This window comes from Pristiophorus japonicus, unplaced genomic scaffold (genome assembly GCF_044704955.1).
Source record: "Pristiophorus japonicus isolate sPriJap1 unplaced genomic scaffold, sPriJap1.hap1 HAP1_SCAFFOLD_973, whole genome shotgun sequence".
Taxonomy (NCBI): Eukaryota; Metazoa; Chordata; class Chondrichthyes; family Pristiophoridae; genus Pristiophorus; species Pristiophorus japonicus.
The window spans coordinates 57,938-82,130 of NW_027254902.1; the positions used below are offsets into that span (position 1 = coordinate 57,938).

General features: G+C 52.7%; 1 protein-coding gene and 1 pseudogene across 1 annotated transcript in view; one reads left to right on the plus strand and one right to left on the minus strand.

Annotated features, from left to right (window-relative positions):
* Positions 1–24,115, plus strand: part of LOC139258424 (bridging integrator 2-like) — a gene marked incomplete at both ends in the record, with an annotated part of 50,364 nt that extends 26,249 nt beyond the window's left edge. Inside the window, 5 exons of the mRNA XM_070874777.1 lie at positions 14,317–14,371; positions 15,345–15,439; positions 19,207–19,302; positions 20,829–20,936; positions 24,030–24,115. Of these exons, the coding sequence (XP_070730878.1) occupies positions 14,317–14,371; positions 15,345–15,439; positions 19,207–19,302; positions 20,829–20,936; positions 24,030–24,115 (440 nt within the window). The remainder of the gene's footprint in view (positions 1–14,316; positions 14,372–15,344; positions 15,440–19,206; positions 19,303–20,828; positions 20,937–24,029) is intronic.
* On the minus strand, positions 11,039–11,239 carry LOC139258425 (U2 spliceosomal RNA; annotated as a pseudogene).
* Positions 24,116–24,193: the final 78 nt, after the last annotated feature.

Genomic DNA, 24,193 nt, shown 5'->3' on the forward strand with positions numbered 1-24,193 from the left:
TGCCACCCTCCTTAGCAACAGGCACTGTGCCACCCTCCTTAGCAACAGGCACTGTGCTCCTTAGCAACAGCTATTGTGCCACCCCCGTCAGCAACAGGTACTGTACCATCTTCTTTAGCAACAGACACTGTGCCACCCTCCTTAGCAACAGGAACAGTGCTCCTTAGCAACAGGTACTGCGCCACCCTCCTTAGCAACACGTACTGTGCTTCTTAGCAACAGACACTGTACCACCCTCCTTAGCAACAGGTACTGTGCCACCCTCCTTTGCAACAGGTACTGTGCCACCCTCCTTAGCAACAGATACTGTGCCACACACATTAGCAACAGATACTGTGCCACTTTCTTAGCAACAGGTACTGTGCCACTTTCTAACCAACAAATACTGTGCCACCCTCCTTCGCAACAGATACTGTGCCGCCCTCCTTAGCAACAGATCCTGTGCCGCCCTCCTGAGCAACAGATGCTGTGCCACCTTCCTTTGCAACAGGGACTGTGTCACCCTCCTTAGCAACAGGTACTGTGCCACTTTCTAAGCAACAGATACTGTGCCACCCTCCTTAGCAACATGTACTGTGCCACCCTCCTTAGCAACATATACTGTGCCATCCTCCTTAGCAACAGATACTGTGCCACTTTCTTAGCAACAGATACTGTGCCACCCTCCTTAGCAACAGGTACTGTGCCACCCTCCTTAGCAACATATACTGTGCCACCCTCCTTTGCATCAGATACTGTGCCACTTTCTAAGCAACATATACTGTGCCACCCTCCTTAGCAACAGATACTGTGCCACCCTCCTTAGCAACATATACTGTGCCACCCTCCTTAGCAACAGGTACTGTGCCACCCTCCTTTGCAACAGATACTGTGCCACTTTCTTAGCAGCAGGTACTGTGCCATCCTCCTTAGCAACAGATACTGTGCCACCCTCCTTAGCAACAGATACTGTGTCACCCTCCTTGGCAACAGATACTGTGCCACCCTCCTTAGCAACATATACTGTGCCACCCTCCTTAGCAACAGATACTGTGCCAACCTCCTTAGCAACAGATACTGTGCTACCCTCCTTAGCAACAGGTACTGTGCCACCCTCCTTAGCAACAGGTACTGTGCCACTTTCTAAGCAACAGGTACTGTGCCACCCTCCTTAGCAACAGATACTGCGCCACTTTCTTAGCAACAGGTACTGTGCCACTCTCCTTAGCAACATATACTGTGCCACCCTCCTTAGCAACAGATACTGTGCCACTTTCTTAGCAACATATACTGTGCCACCCTCCTTAGCAACAGGTACTGTGCCACCCTCCTTAGTAACATATACTGTGTCACCCTCCTTTGCAACAGATACTGTGCCACCCTCCTTTGCAACATATACCGTGCCACCCTCCTTAGCAACATATACTATGCCACCCTCCTTAGCAACAGGTACTGTGCCACCCTCCTTAGCAACAGATACTGTGCCACCCTCCTTAGCAACATGACATGTGCCACCCTCCTTAGCAACATGTACTGTGCTACCCTCCTTAGCAACAGATACTGTGCCACCCTCCTGTGCAACATATACTGTGCCACTTTCTAAGCAACAGATACTGTGCCACCCTCCTTAGCAACATATACTGTGCCACCCTCCTTAGCAACAGATACTGTGCCACCCTCCTTAGCAACAGGTACTGTGCCACCCTCCTTAGCAACAGGTACTGTGCCACCCTCCTTAGCAACAGATACTGTGCCACTTTCTTAGCAACAGGTACTGTGCCACTTTCTAAGCAACACATACTGTGCCAGCCTCCTTCGCAACAGATACTGTGCCACCCTCCTTAGCAACTGATCCTGTGCCGCCCTCCTGAGCAACAGATGCTGTGCCACCTTCCTTTGCAACAGGGACTGTGCCACCCTCCTTAGCAACAGGGACTGTGCCACCCTCCTTAGCAACAGGGACTGTGCCACCCTCCTTAGCAACAGATACTGTGCCACCATCCTTAGCAACATATACTGTGCCACCCTCCTTAGCAACAGACGCTGTGCCACCCTCCTTAGCAACATACACTGTGCCACCCTCCTTAGCAACAGATACTGTGTCACATTCCTTAGCAACAGATACGGTGCCACATTCCTTCGCAATAAATACTGTGCCACCCTCCTTAGCAACAAATACTGTGCCACCCTCCTTAACAACAGGTACTGTGCCACCCTCCTTAGCAACAGGGACTGTGCCACCCTCCTTAGCAATAGGCACTGTGCCACTTTCTTAGCAACATATACTGTGCCACTCTGCTTAGCAACAGATACTGTGCTACTTAACATGTACTGTGCCACCCTCCTTAGCAACAGGTACTGTACAACCCTCCTTAGCAACAGGTACTGTGCCACTTTCTTAGCAACAGATACTGTGCCACCCTCCTTAGCAACAGATACTGTGCTACTTAACAACAGATACTGTACCACCCTACTTAGCAACAGGTACTGTACCACAATCCTTCGCAACATGTACTGTACCACCCTTCTTAGCAACAGATATTGTTCTCCTTAGCAACAGGTACTGTGCCACCCTCAGCAACCTGTACTATGCTCCTTAGCAACAGGTACTGTGCCTCCCTCCTTAGCAACAGGTACTGTACCACCCTCCTTAGCAACAGGTACTGTGCCTCCCTCCTTAGCAACAGGTACTGTACCACCCTCCTTAGCAACAGATACTGTACCACCCTCCTTAGCAATGGATACTGGACCACCCTCTTTAGCAATGGATACTGTGCCACCCTCCTTAGCAACATTTACTGTGCCACCCTCCTTAGCAACAGGCACTGTGCCACCCTCCTTAGCAATGGGCACTGTGCCACCCTCCTTAGCAACAGGTACTGTGCCACTTTCTTAGCAACAGATAATGTGCCACCCTCCTTAGCAACAGGTACTGTGCTACTTAACAACAGATACTGTACCACCCTCCTTAGCAACAGGTACTGTACCACAATCCTTCGCAACATGTACTGTACCCCTCTTCTTAGCAACAGATATTGTTCTCCTTAGCAACAGGTACTGTGCCACCCTCAGCAACCTGTACTATGCTCCTTAGCAACAGGTACTGTGCCTCCCTCCTTAGCAACAGGTACTGTACCACCCTCCTTAGCAACAGGTACTGTTCCTCCCTCCTTAGCAACAGGTACTGTACCACCCTCCTTAGCAACAGATACTGTACCACCCTCCTTAGCAATGGATACTGGACCACCCTCTTTAGCAACGGATACTGTGCCAACCTCCTTAGCAACATTTACTGTGCCACCCTCCTTAGCAACATATACTTTGCCACCCTCCTCAGCAACAGGCACTGTGCCACCCTCCTTAGCAATGGGCACTGTGCCACCCTCCTTAGCAACGGGCACTGTGCCACCCTCCTTAGCAATAGATACTGTGCTCCTTAGCAACAGATATTGTGCCACCCCCGTCAGCAACAGGTACTGTACCATCCTCTTTAGCAACAGACACTGTGCCACCCTCCTTAGCAACAGATACTATGCGACCCACCTTAGCAACAGGTATTGTGCTCCTTAGCAACAGGTGCTGTGCCACCCTCCTTAGCAAACTATACTGTGCTCCTTAGCAACAGATAATGCGCAACCCTCCTTAGCAACAGGTACCGTGCCACCCTCCTTAGCAACAAGTACCGTGCTCCCTTCCTTAGCACAGGAACTGTGCTCCTTAGGAACAGATACTTTGCCACGCTCCTTAACAACAGATACTGTGCCACCCTCCTTAGCAACAGGAACAGTGCCACCCTCCTTAGCAACAGATACTGTGCCTCCGCCCTTAGCAACAGGTACTGTGCTCCTTAACAACAGGCACTGTGCCTCCCTCCTTAACAACAGGCACTGTGCTTCCCTCCTTAATAACAGGCACTGTGCCTCCCTCCTTAACAACAGACACTGTGCCTCCCTCCTTAACAACAGGCACTGTGCCTCCCTCCTTAACAACAGGCACTGTGCCTCCCTCCTTAACAACAGGCACTGTGCCTCCCTCCTTAACAACAGGTACTGTGCTCCTTAGCAACGGGTACTGTACCACCCTCCTTAGCAACAGGTACTGTGCCACTTTCTTAGCAACAGATACTGCCCCACCCTCCCTAGCAACATATACCATGCCACCCTCATTAGCAACAGGCACTGTGCCACCCACCTTAGCAACAGGCACTGTGCTCCTTAGCAACAGCTATTGTGCCACCCCCGTCAGCAACAGGTACTGTACCATCCTCTTTAGCAACAGACACTGTGCCACCCTCCTTAGCAACAGATACTATACCACCCACCTTAGCAACAGGTACTGTGCTCCTTAACAACAGACAGTGTGCCTCCCTCCTTAACAACAGGCACTGTGCCTCCCTCCTTAACAGGCACTGTGCCTCCCTCCTTAACAACAGGTACTGTGCTCCTTAGCAACGGGTACTGTACCACCCTCCCTAGCAACATATACTATGCCACCCTCCTTAGCAACAGGCACTGTGCCACCCTCCTTAGCAACAGGCACTGTGCTCCTTAGCAACAGCTATTGTGCCACCCCCGTCAGCAACAGGTACTGTACCATCTTCTTTAGCAACAGACACTGTGCCACCCTCCTTAGCAACAGGAACAGTGCTCCTTAGCAACAGGTACTGCGCCACCCTCCTTAGCAACACGTACTGTGCTTCTTAGCAACAGACACTGTACCACCCTCCTTAGCAACAGGTACTGTACCACCCTCCTTAACAGGTACTGTGCCACCCTCCTTAGCAACAGGCACTGTGCCTCCCTCCTTAGCAACAGGTACTCTACCACCCTCCTTAGCCACAGATACTGTACCACCCTCCTTATCAACTGGTACTGTACTACCCTCCTTAGCAACAGGTACTGTACCACCCTCCTTAACAGGTACTGTGCCACCCTCCTTAGCAACAGGCACTGTGCCTCCCTCCTTAGCAACAGGTACTCTACCACCCTCCTTAGCCACAGATACTGTACCACCCTCCTTATCAACTGGTACTGTGCCACCCTCCTTAGCAATAGGTACTGTGCCACCCTGCTTAGCAATTAGGTACTGTGCTCCTTAGCAACAGGTACTGCGCCACCCTCCTTAGCAACACGTACTGTGCTTCTTAGCAACAGACACTGTACCACTCTCCTTAGCAACAGGTACTGTACCACCCTCCTTAACAGGTACTGTGCCACCCTCCTTAGCAACAGGCACTGTGCCTCCCTCCTTAGCAACAGGTACTCTACCACCCTCCTTAGCCACAGATACTGTACCACCCTCCTTATCAACTGGTACTGTGCCACCCTCCTTAGCAACAGGTACTGTGCCACCCTGCTTAGCAATTAGGTACTGTGCTCCTTAGCAACAGGTACTGCGCCACCCTCATTAGCAACACGTACTGTGCTTCTTAGCAACAGACACTGTACCACCCTCCTTAGCAACAGGTACTGTACCACCCTCCTTAACAGGTACTGTGCCACCCTCCTTAGCAACAGGCACTGTGCCTCCCTCCTTAGCAACAGGTACTCTACCACCCTCCTTAGCCAAAGATACTGTACCACCCTCCTTATCAACTGGTACTGTACTACCCTCCTTAGCAACAGGTACTGTGCCACCCTGCTTAGCAATTAGGTACTGTGCTCCTTAGCAACAGGTACTGTGCCACTCTCTATCAACAGGCACTGTGCCACCCTCCTTAGCAACAGGCACTGTGCCTCCCTCCTTAGCAACAGGCAGTTGCAGATGCAACTAATGGATGTTATCACCAATTAAATCATGTGATCACTAGTGTCATCATTTTCAAAAGAATTTTTGCCTTGTATAAAAAATATCTATTTAAGGATGAACTGAGCAGTGCTTCAGCTGGTTGAGCTTTATTGCGAATGGTCATTAGCCGGGGATGTGACTTCTCTCGGGTACTGCAATAAAGCACGCGCAACAGCGCCCAAACAGAGTGTGCAGCGCAGAATCAAGCAGCAATGCTAGCACCTACGAACAGCGCAAAGCGCCATTGAAAGGGCTGCGACAGCTCAGGGCGCCCAGCACAAGGCAAGCTTTCTCATTTGGCTGCACAATGGAGGCTGCAAAGCAGAGAACACGGAGCTTTGATGACCAGGCGTTGGAACGGTTTCTGCAAAGAGTGCGAGAGACGACAGAACATGTGGGATGGAAAGGTAACCCCCCCCACTCCCCCCGGAATCCCTGCAGCAGGAATGGGGGGGAAGTGGCAGAGAGCATCCGTGGCGTCCCCTAAACCCACAGGGCCTGGTGGGATTGAGAGAGATGATGTGGGATCAAGGTAAGACCACAACATGCCCGTGAGTGATCTGCACTCCAGCACAAGCAGGTTTGCAAGTAATTCTGGCGTGACACATGTGGGGAGCGGGAAGTGGGGGGAGAGGGGAGCGCTGGGATTGGAGAGTGTGGTGAGTGGGAAGTGAGGAGGAATGGGGAGTGTGGGTAGGGGGAGTGTGGGAGCGGGGATTGTCTCTCTCTCTCTCCCCCAGTCTCTCTCCATCCCTCCCTCCCCCAGTCTCTCTCCATCCCTCCCCCCCCCCAGTCTCTCTCCATCCCTCCCCCCCCCAGTCTCTCTCTCTCCCCCTCCGCCCCTCCCTCCCAGTCCCTCTCTCTCTCCCTCCGCCTCCCCCCCTCCCAGTCTCTCTCCATCCCTCCCTCCCCGTCTCTATCTCTTCCCCCCCCCGTGTCTCTATCCCCCCAGTCTCTCTCCCTCTCTTTCCCACCCAGTCTCTATCTCTCCCCCACCCCCAGTCTTTCTCGCTCTCTCCCCCCCAGTCTATCCCTTTCCCCCAGTCTCTTTCCCTTCTCCCAGTTACTCTCTCTCTCCCCACAGTCTCTCCCTCTCTCTCTCTCCCCCCGTCTCTCTATCTCTACCCCCAGCCTCTCTCTCTCTCTACCCCCACCCCAGTCTCTCTCTCTCTACCCCCACCCCAGTCTCTCTCTCTCTACCCCCACCCCCAGTCTCCCTCTCTCTACCCCCACCCTCTCTCTCTACCCCCACCCCCAGTCTCTCTCTACCCCCAGTCACTCTCTCTCCAGTCTTTCCCTCTCTCCGCAGTCAGTCCCTCTCTCTCTCCATCCCCCCACCTGCCCCCGCAGTCTCTCTCCCTCTCCCCCCCGCCCCAGTCTCTCTCCCTCTCCCCCAAGTCTCTCTCTCTCCCCCCAGTCTCTCTTTCCCTCTCCCCCCCTCCCAGTCTCTCTCTCCCCACAGTCTGTCCCTCTCTCTCTCTCTCCCCCCCCCAACTGCAGTCTCTCTCTCTTCCCCTCCCATCTCTCTCCCTCCCCCCCCCGTCTCTCTCCCTCCCCCCCCATCTCTATCTCTCCCCACCCCCCTGTCTCTCTCTCTTCCCCCCCCCCCAGTCTCTCTCTCTCTCTCTCTCCCCACCCCCCAGTCTCTCTCTCTCTCTCTCTCTCTCCCCGCACAGTCTCTCTTTCTCTCTCTCTCTCTCTCCCCGCAGTCTCTCTCTCTCTCCCTCCCCACACAATCTCTCTCTCTCCCCCCAGTCTGTCCCTCTCTCTCTCCCGTCTCGTCCTCCCCCCCCAATCTCTATCTCTCCGCCCGCCCCAGTCTCTTTCTCACTCTCTCTCTCTCTCTCTCTCCCCCCACAGTCTCTCTCTCTCTCTCTCTCTCTCTCCCCCCACAGTCTCTCTCTCTCTCTCTCTCTCTCTCTCTCTCCCCCCCACCCCTCAAGACTCTCTCTTCCCCCCAGTTTATGTTTACTGTTCACTCACCTGTCTAATGTCGAGACCAGCTGTTATTTCAGAGCCCGGGACTCTGTCTGAAAGTATACATTGACGCCACATTTTCAACAGAGGTGAATCGTGATCGCACAAGAACCATTGCGGTAGCCTGTATAGAGGGTAAGGCTGCTCTGTTTATCCTGTTTTTGGCTATCATTGAGAAGGAAAGTATGCACTTTGGATCATAGGGGACACAAAGGCCAACTATAAGAGTGGCCAGTGTCACTGAAGATGAGAAGATATCCAGCATAAAAAAAACATACAACCCAGTGAATCGCAGCAGATCCATTAGCACGACCAATTGCTTCGAAACCACTCTTGGCCACGCCTCTTCCTTGCTCAGATGAGCACTAACGACATCCTACGTAATGCGCTCAAGCATTCTGTCAACGACAGAAGTTAGAAGCTGCCTGGTTCAAGTCCCACTCCAGAGATTTAAGCCCATAATCCAGGCTGACACTCCAGTGCAGTATTGAGGAAGTGCTGCATTGTCAGAGGGGCAATACTGAGTGAGTGCCGCACTGTCGGAGGGGCAGTACTGAGTGAGTGCCGCACTGTCGGAGGGGCAGTACTGAGTGAGTGCCGCACTGTCGGAGGGGCAGTACTGAGTGAGTGCCGCACTGTCGGAGGGGCAGTACTGAGTGAGTGCCGCACTGTCGGAGGGGCAATACTGATGGAGTGCCGCACTGTCGGAGGGGCAGTACTGAGTGAGTGCCGCACTGTCGGAGGGGCAGTACTGAGGGAGTGCCGCACTGTCGGAGGGGCAGTACTGAGTGAGTGCCGCACTGTCGGAGGGGCAGTACTGAGGGAGTGCCGCACTGTCGGAGGGGCAGTACTGAGTGAGTGCCGCACTGTCGGAGGGGCAATACTGAGGGAGTGCCGCACTGTTGGAGGGGCAGTACTGAGTGAGTGCCGCACTGTCGGAGAGGCAGTACCGAGGGAGCGCCGCACTGTCGGAGGGACAGTACTGAGGGAGTGCCACACTGTCGGAGGGGCAGTACTGAGGGAGTGCCACACTGTCGGAGGGGCAGTACTGAGGGAGAGCCGCACTGTCGGAGGGACAGTACTGAGGGAGTGCTGCACTGTCGGAGAGGCAGTACTGAGTGAGTGCCGCACTGTCGGAGAGGCAGTACCGAGGGAGCGCCGCACTGTCGGAGGGGCAGTACTGAGTGAGTGCCACACTGTCGGAGGGGCAGTACTGAGGGAGTGCCGCACTGTCGGAGGGGCAGTACTGAGTGAGTGCCGCACTGTCGGAGGGTCAGTACTGAGGGAGTGCCGCACTGTCGGAGAGGCAGTACCGAGGGAGCGCCGCACTGTCGGAGGGACAGTACTGAGGGAGTGCTGCACTGTCGGAGGGGCAGTACTGAGGGAGTGCCGCATTGTCGGAGAGGCAGTACCGAGGGAGCGCTGCACTGTCGGAGGGACAGTACTGAGGGAGTGCTGCACTGTCGAAGGGGCAGTACTGAGGGAGAGCCGCAGTATCGGAGGTTCCGTCTTTCGGATGAGACGTTAAACCGAGGCCCCATCTGTCCTCCCAGGTGGATGTGAAAGATCCCATGGCACTATTTGGAAGAAGAGCAGGGGAGTTCTCCCCGGTGTCCTGGGCCAATATTTATCCCTCAGCCAGCATCGCTAAAACAGATTATCACATTGCTGTGTGTGGGAGCTTGCTGTGCGCAAATTGGCTGCTGCGTTTCCCACATTACAACAGTGACTACACTTCAAAAATACTTAATTGGCTGTAAAGCGCTTTGGGCTGTCCTGAGGTCATGAAAGGCGCTATATAAATGCAATTCATTCTTTTTTTCTTTTAAAATTGGTCAGGAATTTGACCATTTGTGTTGGATGTGAAGAAACTATTTAACACATTTGCCCTTTCCCAATCCTCCTGAACCTTTCCTCTCACTTTGGAGCTGAAATTGCCCGTCCTGATAAGGCCTCTGACCGCCTGCCACGAGGCGGCGCGGAATGGCACCGACGCTCTGCGGAGGGGCCGCCATTTTGGAAGTTGCCCTTGCTCGGTTTTGGAGTGGTGTCCGGGACCGCTCCGCCCGTTTTCCCACCGCATGTGCACGTGCCGACCTCTTACCGTCTGGCGAGGAGCCCCCTTGCGAAATTGCCCCTCGGGACGTTGTCCCGCCACCAGTCGCCGCACTCTGTGTGAAATGGTGGCACGGCGTCCCTTAAAGGGGAGGGCGCACTGCCGCGGCATGTTGTTTTTTTTGTCGGCCGATGGCCGGGTCGACCCAACAGTTATGCCTGCGGGTTTGGCCGGGCCGCCAACAGGCAGCCTGACACCCCATCTTGGGTGCCAGGCCCATGGCCTGGCCGAAACCCTCCCTGGTGGCCCAGTGGGCCGAATTAAAATATCTGCAGAGTTCACAGCGGCCCTCCCGCTGTCTCTACACGCCTCTGATTCAGAAGGTTGTGGGTTCGAGTCTCACTCCGGGAACTTAAGCACAAAAATCTCGGCTGACGCTCCCAGTGCAGTGCTGAGGGAGCCCCGCACTGTCGGAGATGCCGTCTTTCGGATGAGACATTAAACCGAGGCCCCGCCTACCCTCTCAGGTGGATGTAAAAGATCCCATGGCACTATTTCGAAGAAGAGCAGCGGGAGTTATCCCCAGTGTCCTGGACAATATTTATCCCGCAATCAACATAACAAAAACAGACTATCTGGTCATTATCACATTGCTGTGTGTGGGAGCTTGCTGTGCGCAAATTGGCTGCTGCGTTTCCCACATTACAACAGTGACTGCACTCCAAAAGCACTTAATTGGTTGTAAAGCGCTTTGAGACATCCGGTGGTCATGAGAGGCGCTACATAAATGCAAGTCTTTCTTTCTTTTTCCATGTAGCTTTTCTAACTCTGAAATCTTTCTGTTAACCCTGCCGATTATTGTTGAGCGCAAGCAACCTGGGTCTTGCTCAACTTCCCCTTCTCATGAGAGATAGCCATGTTCCTGAAAATAGAATTTAAGTAGTTTTGTTGCCTGCTGGTGTCAGGTTTAATAAGCCAACCTCCTTTCCAGCTGCAGCAATGCTATTTCTTGTATTTCTAGAGTCACAATTCGACATTTGCTAAACAAAGCTTTTTAAAATCTTTTCATATTCATTCCTGGGATGTGGGCGTCGCTGCCAAGGCCGGCATTTATTTTTTATTTATTTTTTTAATTCGTAGCCAATCATTCCAATTCTTTGTCAAATCACAAACGCCAGAGGTCACCTTGGGCCCATTCAAGGATCACTCTGCGCCAATGCTCTTAGCCAAAAGGCCTAGAGCCACTGCACCGTTCCTGGAAGTACTGCAATACCAGGTTCGTGCCATGGAGGTGGATGGGTCAGGCCCCCCACACACCTCCTATTTCCAAAAAGCAAGCATATACCTTCCTGATCCAGGGAGAACCACCTTGGGGTTATGGTGGTTACTCCCCTGTCAGGTCAGTTACGCATGATCTTAGCCAAAGGCCAAGGCCGGCATTTATTGCCCATCCCTAATTGCCCCTTGAGAAGGTGGTGGTGAGCCGCCGCCTTGAACCGCTGCAGTCCGTGTGGTGAAGGTGCTCCCACAGTGCTGTTCGGGAGGGAGTTCCAGGATTGTGACCCAGCGACGATGAAGGAACGGCCGATATATTTCCAAGTCGGGATGGTGTGTGACTCGGAGGGGAACGTGGAGGTGGTGGTGTTCCCATGCACCTGCTGCCCTTGTCCTTCTGGGCGGTAGAGGTCACGGGTTTGGGAGGTGCTGCCGAAGAAGCCTTGTCGAGTTGCTGCAGTGCATCTTGTAGATGGTGCACACAGACTGGCCTCTTGGGTTGGAACTGGGTGGAGTGCGAGAACGCGGTGAACATTCATTTCTGAGATGTGGCTTCCTCCCCACAGTCTCCAAGAAGCTGAGCGCTCCATCTCAGAGCTGCTGAGATGAGATATGTCAGAGTAGCTACCCCCTCCCAGACGAGTAATGTCCACAGCACCCAAATCCATGGCCAGGCACTGCTGGGCAGCAGTTTGCTGTCTCACCGGGGCCCTGTTCCACAGTGGCACCAGCAGCTGCCATCGGGGGCCGATGCCACTCGACTCGGTGTCAGAGCAGTGGCGATAAGGAGGTTGCAGGCACAGGAAGCGCTGCACTTTGCATGCACACTATTGCATACAGATTGGATTCAAACTCAAGGTTACACTGTGGCTACTATCTCAGCTTTTCCTCGCCCAAGTAATCTGATAGGGCTCCATCGTCTCGGGAGATGTGAAGGAGGGAGGTGGCGAGTGTTGGATATCGAGGATAAACGTTTTTTTACAAGTGGTTAGGATCTGGAAAGCAGTGCGTGATAGGGTGGAGGAGGCAGATTGAACAGTAATATTGAAAAGGGAGTTGGATAGATACTTGAGAGAAAATTGCAGGGATGTGGGGAAAGAGCAGGGACAGGGTGGGACTAACTGGATTGGTCTTCGAAAGAGCGGGCGCAGACTGGATGGGCCAAACGTTCTATGAAACCCTTTTCCATTTGTTTGCAAATGTGCAATGCGATGACATAACTGACACACCATGTGGGCATGAAACTGGCAACCGAATCACCTGCCCCTTCTCCCTACCAAACTGAGAGTGAGGGGTAACAAGCTGGTTTCTCAATCCGAGGCTCGGGCTGAAGGTTTGAGTCAAGGGGCCAAAACGTGGGGATGTTGAACCTGTCCCTCGGCAACACAGCTCTCCCAAGGGTGGAGGCCTGGCTTCTGACCGAGCTTGAATAATGCAATATCTGCTGAAAGATGACTTTACCGAGTCAATTCGCAAAAATGATTCAAAAGCATAGGATTTCCTTCCTGTGCCTAAATTAACATCGAGCAAATGTGAAAATCGTAACTCGCTGTCAGATCAGTGGAGATAAGCATGTTGCAGGCACAGTAAGTGCTGCATGCTTCAAACCGCACCCCTTCCTCTTTCAATCTGATCAACCACAGTGTCTCAAACCGTCCAGTCCACACTGCTACAGTGCGACTGTCCCAGTGACAGCAGGCAGTTCATGCACATCAGAATTCTGTGCTCATCGGTGCGATCACTGAAAACACAAGTATCATCATTAGGGTCGGCATTACGGCAGGTACAGGGGGTTAGATACAGAGTAAAGCTCCCTCCACACTGACCCATCAAACACTCCCAGGGCAGGTACAGCACGGGGTTAGATACAGAGTAAAGCTCCCTCCACACTGACCCATCAAACACTCCCAGGGCAGGTACAGCACGGGGTTAGATACAGAGTAAAGCTCCCTCCACACTGACCCATCAAACACTCTCAGGGCAGGTACAGGGGGTTAGATACAGAGTAAAGCTCCCTCCACACTGACCCATCAAACACTCCCAGGGCAGGTACAGCACGGGTTAGATACAGAGTAAAGCTCCCTCTACACTGTCCCATCAAACACTCTCAGGGCAGGTACAGGGGGTGAGATACAGAGTAAAGCTCCCTCTACACTGTCCCATCAAACACTCCCAGGGCAGGTACAACACGGGGTGAGATACAGAGTAAAGCTCCCTCTACACTGTCCCATCAAACACTCCCAGGGCAGGTACAGGGGGTTAGATACAGAGTAAAGCTCCCTCCACACTGACCCATCAAACACTCCCAGGGCAGGTACAGGGGGTTAGATACAGAGTAAAGCTCCCTCCACACTGACCCATCAAACACTCTCAGGGCAGGTACAGCACGGGTTAGATACAGAGTAAAGCTCCCTCTACACTGTCCCATCAAACATTCCCAGGGCAGGTACAGCACAGGTTAGATACAGAGAAAAGCTCCCTCTACACTGTCCCATCAAACACTCCCAGGGCAAGTACAACACGGGGTTAGATACAGAGTAAAGCTCCCTCTACATTGTCCCATCAAACATTCCCAGGGCAGGTGCAGCACGGGGTTAGATACAGAGTAAAGCTCTCTCTACATTGTCCCATCAAACATTCCCAGGTCAGGTACAACACGGGGTTAGATACAGAGTAAAGCTCTCTCTACACTGTCCCATCAAACATTCCCAGGGCAGTTACAGCACGGGGTTAGATACAGAGTAAAGCTCCCTCTACACTGTCCCATCAAACACTCCCAGGTTAGATTCAGAGGTTAAAGTGGCTGTGCTCGAACTTGAGGAAAGCATCACGAAATGCACCAGTGGGACGTTTTACTGTACTTACAGCACCATCCTGTGGCCTATCGGGGTTAGTGTAAGTTAGTCTCGACACTCCTGCAGCAGAGAGTTCAGTTCAGGCTGGCCAATCTCATTTCACATAGAATCCTTCGAGATGGCAGAGAGAGGAGACTCAGCCCATCAGTCTGGGCGGAGGGGAAAATTAAATACATTTTGCAAATGAATATTTCATCGACAGGGATTCTCTCAGTGATGCAGTCAGTAGTAATGAGAGGTCGCTGTGCCTGGGGAGGGGGTCGCTGTGCCTGGGGAGGGGGTCGCTGTGCCTGGGGAGGGGGTCGCTGTGCCTGGGGAGGGGGTCGCTGTGCCTGGGGAGGGGGCGCCAGCATTATGTCGAGCTGAATTTTTCCTTTCTTGCTGCAGGCTGATGGGAACAAGCTCCATAAGGACCTGAAAGCGTATCTGCACGCTGTGCGAGGTATGGAGCCGCAGTCTCTGTGACGACTCAGTCTATTTCTGTGCGCTGGTTAAATTTCCTTGTTCCCAGAGAGTGATACTTCCTCGCTTTCTTTCAAGTTGGTTTCTGCCCCATTCTCTTCTGGCAGCATGCACTGCCACCTGCTCACTGGCGATGCCAGGTAACCAATGGACATCATTGTCTGGAGCTGTGCAGATCTGTGAGTCTGTCTATGTGTGATTGGCCAGTATTGGGCTCTGCTTTGCTGCTCTCCATGGTCAGATATCTTGTTGGATCGCCTCCACGGTCTCTGTCTCGGCTTATACATTAAGACTGGCTCCTTGGGTACCAGAGGGCGCCGGGCATCATTGGAAATGCCCTTTTCTGGGGCATTGAGGGAAAACAGGTCCCCCCAAAAATTAAAATCTCCACAGAGAAAAAACAGATGCAGACAGCGGGGATTTGAAGACTTGGGTTTCAGATGTTTACGAGCCGGGATCTGGTGCCTGAGCCAAATGGTCAACCTCCACATGTGAGTCGGGCTATTGGACTCTGGGGGGCCTTACAGCCAAGTCCTATCCTCTCTTCCCTCCGAGCCCACACTCCCAGCAGGAGTCAGCCGAGCAACTGTCGGGAGCAGGGACCCTGGGCTGCTCTTTCCCGCTGCTGAGTAGATTGGTCGCCTCACACTGCCCAGCCTGCTCATTCAGGATCGGGCCTGGGCTCTCGCAGCTGCTTGCGGCTCCCCTGGGCCCTCGGGAGTGTTTGGAGGGGCTGAACCGAAGCCGTCCAGTGGGAGACTAATGGGATCGGGTGGGTTGGCTGTTCAACTTCACTCGCCACTGAAATCGAAGCGGGCATTCGGTTAGGTCCCGTCAGTCTCCTGGGCTGGGTTGAAACGTCCCCCTCCCGCACCCTCTTCCCCGCCCCGCAATCGTATTTCCTGGTCTGGATGGAACTGAACAGCCTTTTTTGTTTCTCCGCTTTTCCCCAGTGATGCACGAGACATCGAAGAGACTCTCCCTCACTCTGCAGGAGATTTACGAGGCTGATTGGGAGGGCAAGGATGAGCTGCACCCTCTTGTCGAGGTGAGTGACGTGTGTTCGAGCGGTCCCTGCGCCACTTTCTGTCTGTCGCCGAAGGGACCCTGCAGCAGGGCCGGGCTCGTTTGGATAGGACTTGAGCTGCTTCAGCTCACACGCAGCAAGTTTTTAGCCCTGCTTTGGAAGAATGCTGCCCCGGTGATTTAAAAAAAATATATAAATATAGGCCGAGAAGTGCATCACAGGCCTGATATTCAGTTTCGTTGACTGCAAAGGGACGGTTAGTTCTAGAGTTATAAGAACATAATAAGAATTAGGAACAGGAGTAGGCCATCTAGCCCCTCGAGCCTGCTCCGCCATTCAACAAGATCATGGCTGATCTGGCCGTGGACTCAGCTCCACTTACCCGCCCGCTCCTCGTAACCCTGAATTCCCTTATTGCTTAAAAATCTAACCAGGTGGCCAGGTTGAGGTGGCCACCCTGACATGCTCAGCGATCACTAGGCCTCAGGCTTTGCCGAAATGTGCCAAAAGTATATTTTGTAAAAAGGAGATATAAAGTCAGTCATTGGCCGCTGTTTTTTCCTGACCTCGTATTACCCGGCAGCCGCCAACGTACAGAGACCTCGCGGGGCAGTCGGCTCTGTGACCTCCGGGTGGACCTATTTTGACGCCCCCCCCCGGGGCGACCAGTGGAATGGCCCGAGGAGCAGCAGCAGCAGCCCACAGTGGTGTCAGTCTGAGACAGGAGCCCTTACCCTGATCACCGCCTCGGCCCAGTGCCTTCACAGTGCTGGCTTCACCCCTTCCCCTCGCTCATCCACAGTCCCGTCTCTATGCTCGTAACCTCACACGCATCCCTCTCACACCACCTCATCAAGGTCACGTTCAAACCTTGCCCGGAACAAGGCGGAAATCGGGCCTGGAGAGGGGAGTTAAAATTGCTGGAGCTACTGACCCCCTCCGATCCCACTGCCTTGCCACAGGTCCTGCTATTAACCTGCCTTGTTTGCAGGCAGGTGGGGCAGTCACCAAAAGGCAAATTTAAATATGCAGATCAGGCTTCAGTGACATCAACATAGCCCAATGATATCACGTGAGGCCTGCGTGCAGGGTCGCCAACACTGATTCGCCATATTCCTGGAGAGTTCCATCACAATATTTTTAGAAGTAATTTATAACTTTCTCCCTGGTGTTGCTCGCGGCCATGTCCTGGAGATTAAGCTTCAATTCCTGGGGACTCGGGGCGATCCAGGAGGGTTAGCGACTGGGAAGGTGTCATGGTTACCGCACCAGGCCAAACCTGTCAGGACGTGGAGGCGAGGACGGACTAGACTGGAACCATAGGTCCCTTGTAGTTTCCTTGTGGTCCAGGAGGAGGAGTGAATCTCCAAGCCCCACATGGATACCTTGGGCCTACCCTGCTCCTGGATTCTTTCCCCCTCCGGGCGTCCGATCCCCCTCCCAAATACTTACCTTAGAGCCCGGGACCGCTCGATTGAATTCCCAGCAGTGGCCTCCTGCCGCCCCCAATCCCACTCCCGCCCGCTGGCCAGCCAGCGCTTCCCTCTGGGTTCAGGGGGCAGGAGACGGACGGCAGCATACAGGCAAGGGCTGCCAGTTAAAATCTTCTGGGCCTCACAGTGTGGAGGCCTGGACAGGTGTCCGTCTGCCGAGCCAGGACCACTTACTGTCCCATCTCACTTTTCAGTCAAATCTGCCCCAACATCTGCCCACACGAGAACTTCTGGGCAGCCATTGTTGTATTTACAACCTGTGTCACGTGTACCTGCATCCCACCACCGTGCTGCCTCTTGGTGCCAATGTATGGTGTTTGAACTCCAAACCCTAATCCACTGCTTCTTCTCGACGTTAGCTGAGTGCGTGAGGGGGCTGGATGCTGGGTCTCAGGAGGAGCCTCCTGTACTGAGGTGGCGCTCGTCTCAAGGCAGCTCACCCGGAGATGGACGACTCTGGTGCTGCCATCCTGAGATACAGCACCATCCACGCCCATTCCTGCCAGACCAATGGTATTAGGCATGTGGGATACCTAATAATGGTCCCAGTGAGAGCAATGAAGCTCTTTTTGTTTATTCGTTCCTGGGATGTGGGCATCGCTGCCAAGGCCGGCATTTATTGCCCATCCCTAATTGCCCCTTGAGAAGGTGGTGGTGAGCCGCCTTCTTGAACCGCTGCAGTCCGTGTGGTGAAGGTGCTCCCACAGTGCTGTTAGGGAGGGAGTTCCAGGATTGTGACCCAGCGACGATGAAGGAACGGCGATATATTTCCAAGTCAGGATGGTGTGTGACTGGGAGGGGAACGTGGAGGAGGTGGTGTTCCCATGCGCCTGCTGCCCTTGTCCTTCTGGGCGGTCAAGGTCACGGGTTTGGGAGGTGCTGCCGAAGAAGCCTTGGCGAGTTGCTGCAGTGCATCTTGTCGATGGTACACACTGCAGCCAGGGGGCGCCGGTGGTGGAGGGAGTGAATGTTGAAGGTGGTGGGTAACGTGTCGATCAAGCGGGCTGCTTAGTCCTGGATGGTGTCGAGCTTCTTGAGTGTTGTTGGAGCTGCAACTCATCCAGGCAAGTGGAGAGTATTCCATCACACTCCTGACTTGTGTCTTGTAGATGGTGGAAAGGCTTTGGGGAGTCAGGAGGTGAGACACTTGCCACAGAATACCCAGCCTCTGACCTGCTCTTGTTGCCACAGTATTTATGTGGCTGGTCCAGTTAAATTTCTGGTCAATGGCGACCCCCAGCAAGTTGATGATGATGTTTTTCTCCAGCACAGTCCCAATGGAGGCACTGGGTAGGGGGCACTGGACGGCAGAGCAGTGGTTCTGGGACTAGACGAATATCCAGAGGACAGGAGTTCTAATCCCAACATGCAAGAATGTGAATTGAGTTTCAAACGCTACTACCAGTAGATGTGACCATGAAGCTGTTAGATTGTCATAAAAAACCTAACTGGTTCACTAATGCCCTTTAGGGAAGGAATCCTGCCGCCCTTACCCGGTCTGGGGCCTATATGTGACTCCAGACCCACACCAATGTGGTTGACTCGTAACTGCCCTCTGAAATGGCCTAGCGAGCCGCTCAGTTGTATCAAACCGCTAATAGCAGTTTAAGAAGGTCGAACACCACCTTTTCAGGGCAATTAGGGATACTGGCCTTGCCAGTGACGTTCACATCCCAATAATTAATAAATAAACACAGCCCTGTCCAACATGACAACCCAGGTCTCTATAGCAGCAGTCTGGGCTTCCACGGAAGAAGTGCAGACTGCCCTTTGGGCCACTGTCTTACGGGATCGACTGCCAATGAATATTACCCTCCTTTGTCTTACTCCCGAGCAGGATTCCCATTGCCCCATTGAAGAACTTGGGAGCTCACTGCTAACCGAGCAGCCATTTTGCAATCTCAGACTTTCCCTGAACAGTAACAGTAAGAATGAGGCCTGCCTCTTTGAGCTGCTGCAGTCCTTTAAATCCTGCAGCAGCATGCAATTCCCTGACCCTTCCTGAAAGTGGGAAGTTCCCAATGAGAGGGCTGGAACTCGGCCCGGGAGAGTTACTAAGAGGCTGACCCTGACACTTGCGGTGGTGTCAGTGTGCTCAGGGGTGCAATCTGATGCCCGATCGGAAAATGCGAGCAACGGTGAGTGTGTGCACAGAGCAGGAGAAACACAATGTCTTCGACCTTCGAGCAAGGATAGCACTCGAACCACAAACATACCTGAGAGCAACAAAGTAAGGGGCAATCAGGCGAAGGTTGTCGTGGTAACCGAAGCATTTAAGATTGTTTTTTATTTCAGAATAATGACCTGCTGTGGGCAGACTATGAGGAGAAGTTGTCCGACCAGGCCATGCGGACGCTGGAGACATACCTGAACCAGTTTCCGGCATTTAAGGTGGGTCGCGACTTGGAACAACAGCTTGTGCACTTTCCCATCATTTACCCTTTGAAAAAGGCCTCCAGGCAGATGTGCCAATCTGGGTCATGAGCTAAACTTAGTGTGACCTTAGTCTTCTTTATTACAACATGGCAGCCAACCTTTTATACTGGCCCTGCACATGTGTGCAGGTGACCATTAGGACTCCAACAGTCGCGCCCTCTGGTGGCAAGTATTACACAGTTACATACATAACATCAGGGAATTGGGAATGGGGAGGAAGGGAGAGAGAGAATTGGGAATGGGGAGGAAGGGAGAGAGAGAATTGGGAATGGGGAGGGAGGGAAAGAGAGAATTGGGAATGGGGAGGGAAGGAGAGAGAATTGGGAATGGGGAGGGAGGGAGAGAGAATTGGGAATGGGTAGGGAGAGAGAGAATTGGGAATTGGGAGGGAGGGAGGGAGAGAGAGAATTGGGAATGGGGAGGGAGGGAGGGAGAGAATTGGGAATGGGGAGGGGAAAAGGAAACAGCGAATCATAAATCAGGGTGAGAGAAAGATGCAGAGAATTGGGACTCGGGATAGTGAGGGGGAAAGGTGAGGAGGTGCCAGAGAGGGATCTCGCAGGGTGAGGAGGAGACACTCAATCTGCCAGTTCTCACCATGGGGCAGAGCAGCCAATGGTACGGATTGAAGCATTGGTCACTGTGGGAACAGCGCACTCCTGTATAAAATGGTCATTGTCAGATCAGGAGGCTGCAATCTCACGAATGAGGGAGAGATGGTTGGCAGTTAAAAAACACAATCAGACTTTACGTCAGATTAAACTCACTGAAAACACTCTGATATACATCGACAAATGACCACACGGCCTTGTCCTGTCCTACTCTTGCAAACTTCACCAGCTTTGTCTCTACCCCTCTTACAAACACTCTGGACCTCTGATTCCAGCCTTCCATTCACCTCCACCTTCAATTCCTCCCTCCCTTCTGTCCCTCAACCCTCCCCTCTCCACCTGTAAAGACCATCTTGTCCATCAAGCATATTCTCACCTCTCCTGATCTCCTCCATCTTGTTTTATTTGTGAAGCACCTTGGGATGCCTCTCGTTGTGCTCAGGGATCTGTATAAATGCAAGTTGTCGGGTTATAGGAAAAGAAAACGCTGCAACATCACAGCAGGTCAGTCAGCTTCTGACAGAGAGAAGGGAATGTAATGTCTGGAGATGGACCTTTCGTCAGAGCTCCCAGGGGATGGTAGTAACCCTGCCAACCTGGCAGAAACTGGGGCAGGTGTGCAGTTAAGATGTCCTTATGTGGCTTGGAGTCAAATTTTGATTGATACTCACTCCTGTGAAGCACCTTGGGATGTTTCACTACGCAAAAGGCACTATATAAATACAAGTTGTTGGTGGTAATGAGATCGTTCCCTGAGAAACAAACTCATCAGCAAGGGTTAACACAAAATAACCAACTGCTGTCGGTCGCAGCGAGCTCAATATTTAGACTTGCTGAACATTTAACCTTAATTCCCTTTTGGCCCCTCAGAAGCGCATTGCTAAACGAGGACGGAAACTGGTGGATTACGACAGCTGCCGACACCACCTGGAATCTCTGCAAAATGCCAAGAAGAAAGATGAAGCAAAGATCACCAAGGTAACTGGCTGCTCGTGCAATCTCAGGCTTAGGCCGGGTCCCTGGAGGGCAGTCAGACCCAGCTACCCCACTCCCAGAACTGGTGGGCTGCAAGATTTCGAGTCTCCGTGGAAACCATGGAGACAGAATGAGGAGCTGGCTTTTCCCCTCTGGCCTGAACACTGATGGAAGTGTGGCAGAGTGGTGCCTTATACAGGCCCCAACCAATGGGCGTGACCCCAGCGAATCCCCCGGGGTCAGAGGCATTTGCATAACTTCAGCGTGTATCTGGTATTATTACCACCTATGCTTAGGAAGTCCCACATGGGAGGGAGGGGCAGGAAATGGCCACTGTTCGAGGCCTGTCACAGCTTAAAGGGACATGCCACCTCAGAGAATTCCAACGTGTTGTGGCTCCAATATAATGGTAAAATCCAGCAATGTGGATTGACCATCCACATTCTCTCAATCGATTGACAATCCTGCACCTCGCCCAGCAACATGGGACATCTATTACCCTCTGCTGGAGCGAGTGCTCACTGTACGTGACTGGGTAACAGCAGAGAGTTGAACGTTAGAGACCGTTACGACCTCATCTTCTGGAAATAAGAGCGGGAAATGTGACAGTTGCACAATTGGGTACGGATCACGTGGAATTGATCCCTGAGAACTCTCCCCAACCGTCCAGCTCAGTAGCACTGGAAAACTGGATCAAATCCGGAGCACAAGAGCAACAGAGCTTTTTATCAGCCGTTCCATTCCAACAGAGGCAGCACACCTCAGGGTGTGGATAATGTGGAATCAGGGAGCTGGATTAACATCAGTACAGATACAGTCCGTAACAGTGTGCTGGGGGAGAGGGGTTACTGAGTGACAGTGTGAGGGAGCTGGATTAACATCAGTAGAGATACAGTTAGTAACATAGGGTGCTGGGGGAGAGGGGTTACTGAGTGACAGTGTGAGGGAGCTGGATTAACATCAGTACAGATACAGTCAGTAACACAGGGCACTGGGGGAGAGGGGTTACTGAGTGACAGTGTGAGGGAGCTGGATTAACATCAGTACAGATACAGTTAGTAACATAGGGTGCTGGGGGAGAGGGGTTACTGAGTGACAGTGTGAGGGAGCTGGATTAACATCAGTACAGATACAGTCAGTAACACAGGGCACTGGGGGAGAGGGGTTACTGAGTGACAGTGTGAGGGAGCTGGATTAACATCAGTACAGATACAGTCCGTAACAGTGTGCTGGGGGAGAGGGGTTACTGAGTGACAGTGTGAGGGAGCTGGATTAACATCAGTACAGATACAGTCCGTAACAGTGTGCTGGGGGAGAGGGGTTACTGAATGACAGTGTGAGGGAGCTGGATTAACATCAGTCGAGATACAGTTAGTAACATAGGGCGCTGGGGGAGAGGGGTTACTGAGTGACAGTGTGAGGGGGCTGGATTAACACCAGTACAGATACAGTCCGTAACAGTGTGCTGGGGGAGAGGGGTTACTGAATGACAGTGTGAGGGAGCTGGATTAACATCAGTACAGATACAGTTAGTAACATAGGGCGCTGGGGGAGAGGGGTTACTGAGTGACAGTGTGAGGGAGCTGGATTAACATCAGTACAGATACAGTTAGTAACATAGGGTGCTGGGGGAGAGGGGTTACTGAATGACAGTGTGAGGGAGCTGGATTAACATCAGTAGAGATACAGTTAGTAACACAGGGTGCTGGGGGAGAGGGGTTACTGAGTGACAGTGTGAGGGAGCTGGATTAACATCAGTAGAGATACAGTTAGTAACATAGGGTGCTGGGGGAGAGGGGTTACTGAGTGACAGTGTGAGGGAGCTGGATTAACATCAGTAGAGATACAGTCAGTAACATAGGTGCTGGGGGAGAGGGGTTACTGAGTGACAGTGTGAGGGAGCTGGATTAACATCAGTAGAGATACAGTCAGTAACATAGGGTGCTGGGGGAGAGGGGTTACTGAGTGACAGTGTGAGGGAGCTGGATTAACATCAGTACAGATACAGTCAGTAACATAGGGTGCTGGGGGGAGAGGGGTTACTGAGTGACAGTGTGGGGGAGCTGGATTAACATCAGTCGAGATACAGTTAGTAACATAGGGTGCTGGGGGAGAGGGGTTACTGAGTGACATGTGAGGGAGCGGGATTAACATCAGTACAGATACAGTCAGTAACACAGGGCGCTGGGGGGAGAGGGGTTACTGAATGACAGTGTGAGGGAGCTGGATTAACATCAGTCGAGATACAGTTAGTAACATAGGGTGCTGGGGGAGAGGGGTTACTGAGTGACAGTGTGAGGGAGCTGGATTAACATCAGTACAGATACAGTCAGTAACACAGGGTGCTGGGGGAGAGGGGTTACTGAGTGACAGTGTGAGGGAGCTGGATGTACATCAGTGCAGATACAGTCAGTAACACAGGGTGCTGGGGGAGTGGGGTTACTGAGTGACAGTGTGATGGAGCTGGATTAACATCAGTACAGATACAGTCCGTAACAGTGCACTGGGGGACAGGGGTTCCTGAGTGACAGTGTGATGGAGCTGGATTAACATCAGGACAGATACAGTCAGTAACAGTGCACTGGGGGAGAGGGGTTACTGAGCGACAGTGTGAGGGAGCTGGATTAACATCAGTGCAGATACAGTCAGTGACACAGGGTGCTGGGGGAGAGGGGTTACTGAGGGGGAGAGGGGTTACTGAGTGACAGTGTGAGGGAGCTGGATTAACATCAGTACAGATACAGTCAGTAACACAGGGCACTGGGGGGAGAGGGGTTACTGAGTGACAGTGTGAGGGAGCTGGATTAACATCAGTACAGATACAGTCAGTAACACAGGGCACTGGGGGGAGAGGGGTTACTGAGTGACAGTGTGAGGGAGCTGGATTAACATCAGTAGATACAGTCAGTAACACAGGGCACTGGGGGGAGAGGGGTTACTGAGTGACAGTGTGAGGGAGCTGGATTAACATCAGTAGATACAGTCAGTAACACAGGGCACTGGGTGGGGATGGTTTCGGAGTCTGACACTGTTTTGAAGGTCGTGTATTGTGCATTGAGTGAATGAGTGTTCCATTCTTGTCTTCTTGGGATTCAGGCTGAAGAGGAGTTCACTAATGCCCAGAATGAGTTTGAAGAACTGAACGCTCAGCTTCGTGAGGAACTCCCTGAGCTGTGGAGCAGGTACAGTCTGCTTGTGGGATCATGGCCCACCCTCATGACAGAGAATGTCTTCAGGGAGCCGCACACGGAGAGTAATGT